The sequence below is a fragment of the Trypanosoma theileri genome (genome assembly GCF_002087225.1).
Source record: "Trypanosoma theileri isolate Edinburgh chromosome Unknown TM35_Tth_3_V1, whole genome shotgun sequence".
NCBI lineage: Eukaryota > Euglenozoa > Kinetoplastea > Trypanosomatida > Trypanosomatidae > Trypanosoma > Trypanosoma theileri.
In genome coordinates, this window is record NW_021639845.1 from 87,188 (window position 1) to 100,321 (window position 13,134).

General features: G+C 39.3%; 5 protein-coding genes across 5 annotated transcripts; all 5 read right to left on the bottom strand.

Annotated features, from left to right (window-relative positions):
• Window positions 1–2,154: 2,154 nt before the first annotated feature.
• Window positions 2,155–3,810, bottom strand: TM35_000031390 (putative RNA-binding protein 4; the record flags this gene model as incomplete). The annotated part of the gene is made up of 1 exon (XM_029021906.1): window positions 2,155–3,810. The coding sequence occupies one exon, from the start codon at window positions 3,808–3,810 to the stop codon at window positions 2,155–2,157; it is 1,656 nt and encodes a 551-aa protein (XP_028886452.1).
• A 1,580-nt stretch (window positions 3,811–5,390) lies between these two features.
• TM35_000031400 (uncharacterized protein) lies at window positions 5,391–6,113 on the bottom strand (the record flags this gene model as incomplete). Its single annotated transcript, XM_029021907.1, has 1 exon — window positions 5,391–6,113. The coding sequence occupies one exon, from the start codon at window positions 6,111–6,113 to the stop codon at window positions 5,391–5,393; it is 723 nt and encodes a 240-aa protein (XP_028886453.1).
• Window positions 6,114–6,728: 615 nt separating this feature from the next.
• TM35_000031410 (uncharacterized protein) lies at window positions 6,729–10,475 on the bottom strand (the record flags this gene model as incomplete). Its single annotated transcript, XM_029021908.1, has 1 exon — window positions 6,729–10,475. One exon carries the CDS (start codon window positions 10,473–10,475, stop codon window positions 6,729–6,731), a length of 3,747 nt encoding a protein of 1,248 aa, XP_028886454.1.
• A 371-nt stretch (window positions 10,476–10,846) lies between these two features.
• TM35_000031420 (uncharacterized protein) lies at window positions 10,847–11,734 on the bottom strand (the record flags this gene model as incomplete). The annotated part of the gene is made up of 1 exon (XM_029021909.1): window positions 10,847–11,734. One exon carries the CDS (start codon window positions 11,732–11,734, stop codon window positions 10,847–10,849), a length of 888 nt encoding a protein of 295 aa, XP_028886455.1.
• Window positions 11,735–12,326: 592 nt separating this feature from the next.
• Window positions 12,327–12,932, bottom strand: TM35_000031430 (uncharacterized protein; the record flags this gene model as incomplete). The annotated part of the gene is made up of 1 exon (XM_029021910.1): window positions 12,327–12,932. One exon carries the CDS (start codon window positions 12,930–12,932, stop codon window positions 12,327–12,329), a length of 606 nt encoding a protein of 201 aa, XP_028886456.1.
• Between the last annotated feature and the right edge of the window lie 202 nt (window positions 12,933–13,134).

A 13,134-nucleotide genomic window follows, 5' to 3' on the forward strand; every position in this document is an offset into this window, starting at 1 on the left:
TATATATAAATGTTTATTCATATAAATTAGAGAATCAAACAAACAAATAGATAAAAGACTCATATATATATATATGAGGAAAGCAAGAAAATAAAAAGACATGTACATGTACAGTTAACAAAAAAAAATTCTAGTTATGCATATGCAAGTGTGTACATAAAAGGCTGTTTGTGTATATAGTGCGACGGGAAATCCAAAGAACAGCCGTTGTAAACAAAAAAAAAAGGAAACAACATAAAAAAGTTTGATGAATTGCTGCAGTGGGAAGAGGAAGGAGAGACACAATAGACCCCCGCCCACAATAAACAAAAAAGAAGTAAATGGGAACAAGAGAGATATCTATCTATCTATATCTATACATATATATAGATAAATAGATAAATATAGATAAATAGATATTATTTATTACTGTACGTGGGGCGAATGTACGGGAAACAATAAAAAAGAAGAGTTTCGCTGCACCCCACCTTTTCGTGTTTGCCCCCATTTATTATCCCCTTCTCTGTTAGCATTGATATACAATGACAGCTTTAACACACATACACACATGCATATATACATACATAGATACAAGTAAACACATGAAAAAAAAAAGCGAGAGAGAAAGAACATATAAATCATCATATTTAAAACCACATGGTAGAAAGAGATATAATATGGAAAAAAGAATGAAAAACAAACAAACAAACACTCAGAGCTGAGATGGAAAAAGAAGCATTCCTATATCTATATATATGAATACATAAAAGAAAAAAAAAACGAAATCAAAGGACATACATACGTGTTCGTACACCCAAATAAATATAAAAAAAAAGCAAAAAAAAAAGAAAACACATATATAAATAAAAAGAAAAAAAATCTGACGCGCCAGTACATATATATATATATATATATGGTGTATGTGAGTGATGGTAAGAGAAGAGGAAAAAAAGAAGGGAGAGAGATAAGGATTAAGGAAAAGAACAAGCAAACAAACAAAGAAAGAAAATCCCCTTTTCACGGGTGAAAAATAATCATCATTCACACTGTTGCACAGAGATAACAAAGCTGTGCTGAGGAAACAGTAATGGAATCACAATAACTACTACTAAAGAATACATATATATATATATATATATATAATAATAATAATAATGATAATAATAATAATAATCCAATGGGAAAAAAAAGATACTAGTAATGCTAAATTAGAAGCGTGTTCAGATAAGGATTTATGCTTTTCTTTGATTATTTGGTATTTTGCATATTATTTGTTCTTATTCTTCTCAGATTTCCCTTCCACCAAATCTTCGGCTCATCCACACTTTTTGTTTTTTCCTTATTTTTATTAGTCAAGACCAGTTCTCATAAAATATCTCAAGTCTTTCTCTTTCAGATCTCAAAAAAAAAGATTATATGACTAAACAAAGCAAATAGAAATATATATATATATATATATATATAGGTAGAAAGATAGAAATACATGTATCTGGACCTCACGGGTACAAAAGTGGAAGAAAGAGGAAAAAAAAAGGAAATCGTGCGATGGAGTAGGCGTTCACTTAAAATAAAAACACACAATCTTATCAATGGAGATAGCGTAAATAATGGCACCCTATTGAAAAGGGCAAAAAAAAACGAAAAAAGAAAGAAACGAGCCAAAAGTACAGATACAGATGTGCACACACACACACAAAATCATAGATAGATAGATAGATAGATAGATAGATAAAGAGATTCAAGAAAAAACCAGGAATAACGCTAGATGAAACATCAAATAGACGTATTCCTTACAGAATAGAAGTGGTATATATGTATATATAATAAAAAAAAAAGATGAAACTATAATCATATATAGTTACATCGATTTTTTTCTTCTTCTTCTTTCATTATTTCGTCATCTCTTCTTTCATCCATCTCTTTCTATTCCACCCAGCTCCCACTATCAGATACACTAATGTAAAAAGACAAGCATATATAAAATTAATAAACAATACATACATATATACATACACAGATATATATATATATATATATATATATATATATATATATGAGCATGTATAAGCATGTGCAGGAGTCTCTATTTTAATCGTTACCGCAAGCCTCATGAAAGATAGCGAGATGGGAGTGAAGAATATCATTTCTCTAACTATTCCGCTTTATCTCTTCTCTTCAGTCATCGTCATCGAGACTCATTGCCTGCGTTATTAACAACATATCATCTTGACTATTTACATCATCCACATCTATATCCACGTACTCCTTAACATTAATATTGACATCATTGCTATTCGACGATGGTGTTTCTACACTATCACCATTGCAACTATCACAATCAATGCTAGATCGCTGTTGATCAGCATATCGTACTTTCAATTTGCGCCCACCCACAAGAAATCCATTCATTTCTTTAATAGCCCCTTCCGTACTTCGGCCATCCTTATAGTATACAAACCCAAATCCCTTACGTCTACGGGAACTTTGATCATAAATGATTTTTGTTGGTTTTGTATGTAATGGACCGAAACGAGCAAAGAGGGAGCGGAACTCCTCATCTGTGAGGGATTGGGGAAGAAAGTTCACAATAAGTTGTGTCTTGCTGATATCAATGGGAACAGGATCCAAACTGTACGGCACACCAGCACGAACCTCGGCATCTTGTCCACTCCCTCCACCATTCCTGTTACTACCATCGCGCACGGCGGTGGAATCACCGGCACGTGTACGCCGCCGAGTGCCTGACGCCGGAGATGAGGCGGAAGATGTTGATTGATTAGAAGCCTCGCCCATATAAAAGGAGTGTTGTTGTTTTTGTTGTTGTTGTGATGTTGCTTCTTGTTGTTGTTGTTGTTGTTGTTGTTGTTGACGGTAGCACTGCTGATGCGGGAAGGATCGAGCGTCCGATAGAATGCTCCCATCCACATGAGTGGCGGGTGGATTACTCATCAGCAGCGGGAATCCACTTACGGGCACGGAGCCGGTGTTTGGCACAAACTGCGTTGTCCATGGGATTCCCATCACATTTGCAGTGGGCTGGGAAAGTGGATAGGGTGGGAGTGGCTCTGATCTATTCATAGTAGCAGTATTAGCAGTAGTATTAGTAGTAGTAGCATTCGGCACAGACTGCACGACGGGGTTTGAAACAAATGTCGTTAATTGCGGTTGCACAGATGGAGTAGTAGATGCATTGACGAGAAAATAAAGAGGAGTATTACTCGCATTGGGTGCATTTCCAGCCGCAGCTGTAAGTATCATATACGTAGATCCCGCTGCTGCTGTATCTGGACCAGAGGCAGCTTCTTGTTGTTGTTGTTGTTGTTGTTGTTGTGGTGGTGGTGGTGGTTGCTGTACTGGGAATGAATACACCACCGGAGATGCAGATGCCTCAACAGCAGTGGATGGACCATTATTGAATGTAAAAAAACAATTGACACCTGTAGAGGAATTATTGCCATTCACCACATTCTCTGTATTTGAACATTGATACGCTGGAATAAAGGATGTCGCAGTATCTTGGGTTGCCCATATAGATGACGAGATGAGAGGAAACATAGATGTTTGGGAACTCTTCACATCTCCTGTATCGCTGTTGTTGTTGTTGTTGTTGTTGTTTGTGATGATAAACCCCGGTTGTGTTGCTATTGCATGTTCCTGCTGTTCTTGTATTGATATTTGCTGTTGAGTTGGGGGCACAGGTGCTCCACTCAGAAAGCAGGGAGCGGCTGTGGATGGTGCTGCGTTGAGGGCACCAAGTTGAACAAAGTACCCTGGACTTCTTCCCAGCTGTTGCTGTTGTTGTTGTTGAGTAAGAAACAAATTGGCATTCATTATTTTCTTTATTATTTTTTTTTTATTTTATTATTTTGTCTTTCTTTCTTCTTTTTTTTTTCTTTATTTCTTCTTTTCCTTTCTTTTTTTCTTTTTGCTATTTTCTTTCTTCTTTTTCCGGATAAGTTACTACGATGTCCAAATGATACTTCCACTCGTTCCGGTATGATACCTTTTTTCCTTCTTCTTTGCTTCCTTCGTCAGAGAAGAGTCCTAGACTCTGTTTCTAATGTACCGCACACAATCTTCTTCTCACAATTTCTCTTTTCCTCCGGTGTTCTCTCGGGGGGATTCACTGTTCCAGCCACTCAGGTATTCAGCTGAAATAAAATCCAAACACCCACAAAGACACACACACAGAGAGAGAGAGAGAGAGAGAGAGAGAGAGAGAGAGAGTAATAATCCTATCCTCAAGAGGAAATAAAATAATGAAGGTGAGCGATAAAGTGGGAGGAACGTTAAGTGTGCAAAAATCTGGAAAAGGAAATATTTAATAAAAGGAACTAACGGTACTCAAAGAAAAACAAATCGAGTTTTTTTTTTTTTTTTTTTTTTTCTCTTCGTTCTTCCGTCTGCTTTTCTTAGAAATTGCTTGAACTTGCACCTAAATTTACCTACCGATTCGATCCACTGTCTTCACAATGCAGAGATATAGAGTGCTTTAGTAATTCAAATTACTCACTCACCAAAAAACAATCAACGATTTTTTTTCGCTGCTATGAGCAAATAAATTCCCACCTTGAAAAACAAGAGAAAATAGAGATCTAAGAGTTTTATTGAAATCTTCTATTTTTTTTTTTTCTTTTACCCTGGTTCTCTTTTCTTTTTTTGTATATTATCCTTGTTTTTTCTTGAGTTTTCTTTGGCCTAAATGAATTAAAGAAATAAATATGTATATATGTATATGTGGGTGTTCGCTGCCTTATTTGTCTCTTTTACCTGTAATAAAAAAACGAAAAGAAAATGCAAATAAATCTCTTCAACCTTTTTCTTTTTCTTCTTATTATTGCAGCTCGTATTCTACGTGTAGGTGTTCCGTACCTTTTTCTTCCTTTCTCTCTTCACCTTTTCGTTAACTTTGTGAATGTAATATTTGTGCAACTGCACCTAGGACTGATGTTCGTGTTGGTAAGAAATGAGGGGGATAGTAAGATAAAGAAAGAAAAAAAAAGGGAAAGAGAAGAAAAAAATGGGGAAAACAAAGATGCATCAGAGTATATACATTAAGCCAAAAAGATAGTAGAAGAGGAATAAAAGAGAGAAAAAGAGAAAAAAAGAAATCAGAAGGGTATATTAATCAATACAACCTCAATAATGAGCATTCCAACACCAACATCAACAACTATTTTTTCCTTGGTCTTATTAGAGAAACGCAATACCATTACAAGAAACATGCATCATACTAAAACTACCAACATTACCACTATCATCATCATCAACAACAAGAGCAGCACCACAAAAAACGCATATTACACCAGGGGTAACTAAACAACTCTCTCTCTTTCTCTTTCCTTCTCTCCCATAAATAAATAAATAAATAAATAAATATATATATATATATATATATATATGTCCAGAATTTAAAAGAACCGTTTAGGCCTAAATCCAGCGGTATCAATATCTTGCTGCCACAATGAGCGTGACTTGCGTTTCCATCCAAAACCCTTTCCATCCAATCGCTCTTGCATAAGTTGCATGTTTGGTCCACGTACACCGGAGGATCGCAGGGTAGGGCTCCAGTTATGCGGCATTGGCTTCAGCATCTGCAGTGGTCGCCACGCACGCGGATGATAGACGCCCACTCCTGCCGGCCGTGTGTCCACCGCGGCGGTGTGCGACCCGCAGTCCACCGGCCGCGTGAAGAGCGAGAGCTTCGCCGACGGCGGGTGAAAGTACGCCGCCCCCCGCCTGCCGTGGCCCTCGCCGCTCTGCTTGACTGGCGGGGCCGGAAAGACGAGCGGGGCGGCGGCGGCGGCACACACGCGCTGGGCGATGAGTCGTCGCCGGCAGTCGTCCGCCCGGAGCCGCACCGCCGCCGCCCGGGCCCTCGCGCCGATATTGACGGGCAGCAGCCGCCAGCCGTCGCCCTCGCCGTCGCGCAGCCCCTCCGCCGCGGCCTCCCCGCTGCTGTCGGCCGGGGGCGGGAGGGTCTCCGGCTGCTGGCGGCGGAGGGGCGGCGGGGCGGCCGCGAGGTGCTGCAGCCGCACACCGCCGTAGAGCATTTCACTCGCCGCCGCCCCCCGCAGCGCGTAGCCGAGAAGCGACGGGGCAGACGCCAGCGCAGCGGAACTGCGGTTGAGCATCACTCCCAATCTATATAGGTGTATTTATATTTATATGTATATACGTGTGTGTGTGTGTGTGTGTGTGTGTAGGTGTTAGTAGTTGGTGCGTGTGCGTGCTTCTGTGGATGTGGGTGTGTGTGGGATCAAAAGAGATAAATAAATAAATAAATAAATAAATAGAGCAACTCAGAGGGACAACAAGGTCCCTACAGTCTTTTCAAAGAGGATTAAAAAGAAATTATACGCTCTGTGTATACAGTTTCACGCTCAACAATATTAATGCAAGAAGGGGTTGAGTGAAGAAAAAAAAAAAAGAAACAAGAAAAGAAACACAGTCTATTTCAAAATTGTGTTGACTCTACAGAATAATATATAATTCGTAATAAAATAAATTTATGGAAGAAAAAATAGAATACAAAAAGAAACATAATGACAATAATGACTTGTCACAGATCCATCGTAACAGGAGGAGGATAGATCTACAAATGGTAATGAGTATTTTATCCATCACTAAAAACGAAATAAGAGCAATAATAAAAAAAACTAAAATCCTCTTCTCATGAAGAAAATCATCTATCTTACCCCACCACACCAGAACTCTTCTTAAAGAAGTATTTTCTTTTCTCTTTGAGTTTAGAATCGCATCCGTGGCCTTGTCTCAAAGTTCGAATCGCTTCCTCTCCGAGGCTGCGGTGTTGGTGATTGCGTCCGTCCAACCTCTTCTGTTCGATCAGACTCATTCGATGGTTTTGCCGTTGTTGTTGTTGTTGTTGTTGTTGCAGAACCATGGCGCCCTAAGGCGTTAACGCGAAGTTGAGACGACGCCGTTGGCCGCATCCACAATTTAGTTAAACCACGACCAACAGCAGACATTTTGTGCGATGAATCCATATCCATCTCAGTAGTATTTGCATTTTGGCTTTTTATAGAACCACCGCCCCCACTAACTGCTGTAGTAGTAGTAGTATTAGTATTAGTTGTTGTTGTTGTTGTTGGTGGTGGTAGTGAATGTGAGTTTGATCGTAACGAGATAGAGGAGGAATTATTGGTAGGAAAGGGCGGGGCAAAATTACGCACACACCGCACTCGACTGGCGAATTGCAGTGTTGTTGCTGTCTCTGCTGTGTGATTCTCATACGGTGGATCACTGGGAGCCACACAAGCGAGCAGTACAGTCTTACTTCGACTGCCAATAACATCTTGCAAAAGTGCTGTTAACATACTGTTTCGATAAGGAACGTGTGTCACCCCAGCAGATCCAGAAGCAGAAGAATTAGTATTATTAGTATTTGTTGTTGTATTATTTGAAAGTGTTGCCACAACATCACCTAATGCTGCGAGACTCTTGTTAATATAACGTGCTTCTTTTAGACGATCTCCAGTACTCTGTGACTTTGCAATTCGTTCCGATCCTGCTAAATCTACAAAGACTAATTTACTCTCTAGACGCTTATACGCAACAGACAACGCTGGTATGTGATGGCCCCTATTCTTACTACTATTAGTACTACCACTACTACTACTACGTTGAGATGGAACACGTCGTCGCTGGGAGAGATGAACCGTGAAGATCATATGTGAACGACTAGATGAGGAGTTCTGTTGTGTTGCCTGCACTTGACGCCGCGTCGCCCCATCGCGGAGAACCCGCAGAGCCTCTCGTGCATTACGCACAACATGCTGTGTGAGTCCAACAACATACATATGACCATCAGGACCCACACGTACTGTACGCTGCGGCGCTACAGAAAATGGTCCACGATGCTCTGCACTTTCGTTATTAGTATTATTACTAGTATTACTATTACTATTAGTATTATTATTATTATTAATAATAGTATTGTTGTTTTTATTTCCACCCACGTGAAATGTGGGTACAACTAGCTGAAGGGGCGCCAGAAGATCCCGCACTTTATCATTGTACATCTCTACAAGACTGCAGGATACTTCAAACATAGAAGAACGTGAGAGATCCACTTCTTTATCATCATCATTATCATCATCATCATCATCATCCGCAACATCACTGTTCTTATTACTATTCTTGTTATTCTTACAATATTGTGTCATGAGAGCCATCTCTGCAGCGGCCTCTGCGCGTAAATGCTGAAACAATACACGTATCGTTCGGGGTACAATACCATCCTCTTCCGCATCTATTTCCTCTACATCTTCATCCTCTTCTTCTTCTTCATAACTGTTATCACTGTTATTATTATTATTATTATTATTATTATTATTCTTTGCATTCCTTTCTGTATCGGTTGTATGGCTTTGTTGCTCTTCCGGACCAAAGATGGTGTACGTCTTACCACTACCAGTCTGTCCATACGCCAGAACAGAGACATTTACACCATCACAGGCGAGTTGAACAAGTGGCGCAACTTCACTGAACACCTCCGCCTGTGTGGAACTAGAAGTGAAAACACGATAAAAATTAAACTGCCGTGGACCTGCATACGGGTCTGTAATCGTAACCGTATTCCGTTGCCCATCAGGCACCACTACACCCACAACCGGCTGTGAAGAAGAACCTGTTGTTGTTGTTATTGTTGTTTCTCTTTCTATTTCACCCGAGATATTTTGTGAACCCTCTTGTAATTCACGCATGGGCGGCCGCACCCGCACCAACACGCGGATGTGTCCCTTCATGTCCTCCAGCGTGAGTGCCATCTCCCGGCGGCGGCGCACCTCTTGGGCGAGTCTGCGCTCCAGTGCGGAGTTCTCGCGCTGCAGGACTTCACTTTTGTGGGCTGCGGTGAAGTGCTGCGCGGCTGTGCGGAGCTCCGCGTCTGTGAGCGGCTGCGGGGTGCCGTCGGGCCCAGAGCCGAGGACGTTCAACAGAGCGTCCACCTGCAGTTGCAGTTGATCTTCCCGTCGCTGCAGCCGCCGCACGTGTTGTTGGGACTCGGCGAGGGCATGCTGCAGGGCTTGCTTTGTGGTTTCTCCACGTACGTGAAGGGCGAGAAGTTCACTCACGTCATCCTGCAGTTGTTGTACAAGCTGCGTGAGTTGTTTCTCTCGATGAGATACGGTGGATTTATTATTATCACTAGTGTTCGTCATAGTGAGATGAGATGATGGTAATCCTCTTTCGGATTTATGAAGTATGTGCTCCTCATACTCATTTTGTTTTTTCTCTCTACATTCGTTATGGATATTCTTTTCAGCATATACTTCATTAGGTGTAGTAGGTGAAGAGAACACTCCTTTATTATTATTATTATTATTATTATTATTATCGCTTCCCTTTTCACAGTACATATCGTAATAACGTTCACCCTGCAAGAGTACATCTAACGATGATGTCTTGTTTTTGATATTATCTGGTGGTGAATGGGTGGTTGCTGTAGTGTAACCAACATCTTGTGAGGGTATTCTTGGTGTTACTATATCCGAGACATGCTGAGTGATTTTATTGTTTACAATCTCTTGAATAAAGTCTGTAAAACTGTTATCATCATTATTGTTCTCTTCAGGCTCTATTTCATCCGATAATGTTTCCCCAGACTGTAATACGTTATCTCTTACAGCATCACCTAATATAAAACCATCACCATTATTATTATTATTATTATTATTATTATTATTATTATTATTATTATTATTAGGGCTATTGTTCTTCTTCTTATGACTTCCACTACTAGTTGTTGAAAAGAGATTAGCGCGTCTTGCCTCTTCAAACAACTGTGCCTGCAATGCCCGTTGTCGTTCATTCAATTCTACCACATACGCTGAGTCATTCCTTATGGAATTAGACTCTTTCATCACATCATATGTATACTTTTCTGAAGATCCCATGGTAAACATATCATTTATTACCTCTTCACTACTACTTGCAGCATTTCCCATAAACTCTCGCTGTTCTTCTTCTTCTTGTTTCTCTTCTTGTTGTTCTTTTATTTTCTCTACGTTTTCAGATCTCTCTTCCACTCGTGGTCGCATAACAAGCATTGTTTGCGGTGTAATACCGAGATCAGCACAATTAGCACTTTCCATATTCATTAACAACATATCACCATGCCAGAGATCAAATGAAAAAGGCGGTTTTCCAGCAACCGCACTAAGTGTCTTGCGTATCTTCCCTACTTTTAACCGTGGGATATCACTTTCTCGGAGAAAAACTTTATACCGTCGTCCATCTGTGATATCCAGTACAGCAAAAAACACTTTATCATCTGTATTTCTACTCTCCTCTTCTTGTGTGTTGTTGTTATTCTTGGGAGACATAGGGGATAATTGGGAAAGTGGTGTATGTTTGTATCCATCATATTCCCCATGGAAGGCTCGTGTATGATCACTACCATCATTTATTATGTTCCTGCTGCCACTACTATCATTGTAGTTAAAATCTTTAAAATAATCGTGTTTATGAGTCATATCTACCTGTAATATATATATATATATATATATATATATATATATTAGTTTGTATATTTGTTATCACAACTAAAAAAAAGGGGAGAAAAAAAAGAGAAAGAAAAGAAAAAAACGTTCTATACCTTTCCCCGTTTCACCTTCTACGTTAAAAAAAGAAAGTGCACTTTTTCCCCATCATACATTTAAGAAAAAAAAAGATCAAGAGAAGAAAGAAGAAAACAAACACGTATACAGATATATTCCCCAACCCCAACCCTAAACAACATTAAACAATTAAGAAGTAACGAAAAAAAAAAAAGAAATCATTAGTATCATCATATTCTTTTCTTAATTTATACCCCGTAGGACTACATGTATATATTTTTTGCAGTTCACTTGGGTACACCGTTTCCATTCTGCTGTTGTTGTTGATAATACTGCCGTATCGCTGCATGTTCAGGCCGTTTACGTCGTTCCTTCCATTTATTACCAAAAGTGTCATTTGGCTCTTCATCTTCCCCACGCGTATCTTCACTCCATCCCGTTGTGGAGCCCATATCCGCAGCCCGCATGAACGCCTTATCCGGTCGATTACACAAACGTTGGGCGATCCCATCATAACGTACGGCATCTTCTCGCAGCTTTGCAATGGCTCGCTCTGCTGAGAAAACAACAGAGGGTCGGGGAGTTAGTGTAGATGAGATTGCCGCCTTCTCTTCCATCTCGCGTAGATGATTTTCATATTCTTCTGCGACTGCAAGTGCACAACGAGCACATGTCTTGGCTGTAAAATAAAGAAAAGTAGCGTTTTTATTATATTTTCTTGCCTTTTCATGTGTATATTCCGCGTATTCATGGGCAGTGAGATAATCACCGGATTGATAATAACTTAATGCGAGATTTAATAGGGCGTGTAGATGTTTCATAGTATCCGATCCATTCTTCTCTTCAATGAGGGCGATATCTTCCTCCACACGTCGCCGTGTTTCCTCTGGATCGTTAAGATTAAGATAGAAATGAAAACCCCGGTATCGTCGCTGATATCGTAATGTGAAGAAGGATGAGAAGGATAAGGAGGAAGAAGAAGAGAAGGATGATCGGTAGCGTAATGAAGAAGAAGAGGATAAGGAAGAAGTCGAATAGAATGAATAAGAAGAATAAGAGGAAGAAAGAGATGATGAGATGGGAGATGTGCAGACCAGAGCAGTACGGAGAGTATAAGAGGATACACCGCAGCGGGATGTATGAATTCGTGTGAGGAGATTAGATGAAATCATCATAACTATAATAATAATAATAATAATAATAATAATAATAATAATAATAATAATAATAATACTATATTATTTATTATTCCTTTCCTTTCCTAATGTGAGAATACAAACAAAAGAAAAAAAAAGAAGTGAAGAGATTTCTACAACAGATGTTCAACACTACCACCATTAAAGAATATCAAAAGAAGATATTATTATCATTATTAAACAAACCACCAACCTCAAAAAACAAACCTAAAAAAAAAACACATACACACACGTCTATGTATTACTCGAAGAACAGAATTAATAATAAATCTTGAAGCGTATTCCACTGAATGCTCTTTGAAATGTTTGAGGACTAAAATGAGCACATCACAAGAGGAAAACCAAAAGAAAAGAAAAAGAAACGAAAAAAAAAAGAACAGCATCACACTCACCATCAAACTTTCTTCCTCCTTTCTGTCTAACCACCCACACATTCACTATTGTTTCTCACCCTCTTCTCTTTCTCTTCTTTCTCTCATTCATTCTTTACAGAGACATTGATAAATAGATAAATAGATAAATAAATAACACTTCTGAATGTATAAACCGAGAACTTAACATTTGCCTTTCTTTACGCTGGGGCCCCATACACTTCTGGGAGTCTTTCAATGGTATAGCGATGCTTTGAAATGTACATAATGGGCACACCAGGGATTTTACGCAGTCGCCGTTTAAGTTCTTGATCACATGTAGCCACAATGTAAATAGGATGTTTCGTCACTGTACGCACAACACAGTCATCTGCGTATTTGCCTTCACACGTTAATCGACGGAATCGTTTATCCCGTGCGATCTTCAGAGCAATTCGAAATTTCTTTCCGAGTTTCTCCAATTCCGCCATTACACAATCACATACACAGGGAATGACCTTTGCCAGCATACAGTCCATCAAACCTTCCACAATTTCAATTTTATTCTGCATAGAAAAGTTAATAAAGTTTGTATCCAGCCAAATATGAAATGGCGGGCCAAGACTTTTATTAAAGGAAAGAAACATATTTGTTTGCATAGGGGCAGCAACAGTGAGTTGTTCACGTTGAAAGCGCACGGCGGCTTCATCCTTTACTTCTGAAAGGACAGGCTCTGGAGTATCGTGATAACTATCCATTTCTCGCTTTTTCTTCTGCACAAGATTCTTTTCCTTCATGAGAATACTTTTAATGGCGTGAGACGCCATATTCTTTTTTTTCCCCATGATGATATTTATTTACTCGTCTCTTGTATATTTCACTTTCTTTCTTTTTTTTTTAAATATAAATAATAACAATAATAAAAAAAAACTCTTTCCCCCCTTTAGCGTTAGAATGGTTCGGTTCAACCCTTATTACCTAGGAAGAAAGAATACCAATAGAAGAATGAAAGAAAAAAAAAGAAAGAAA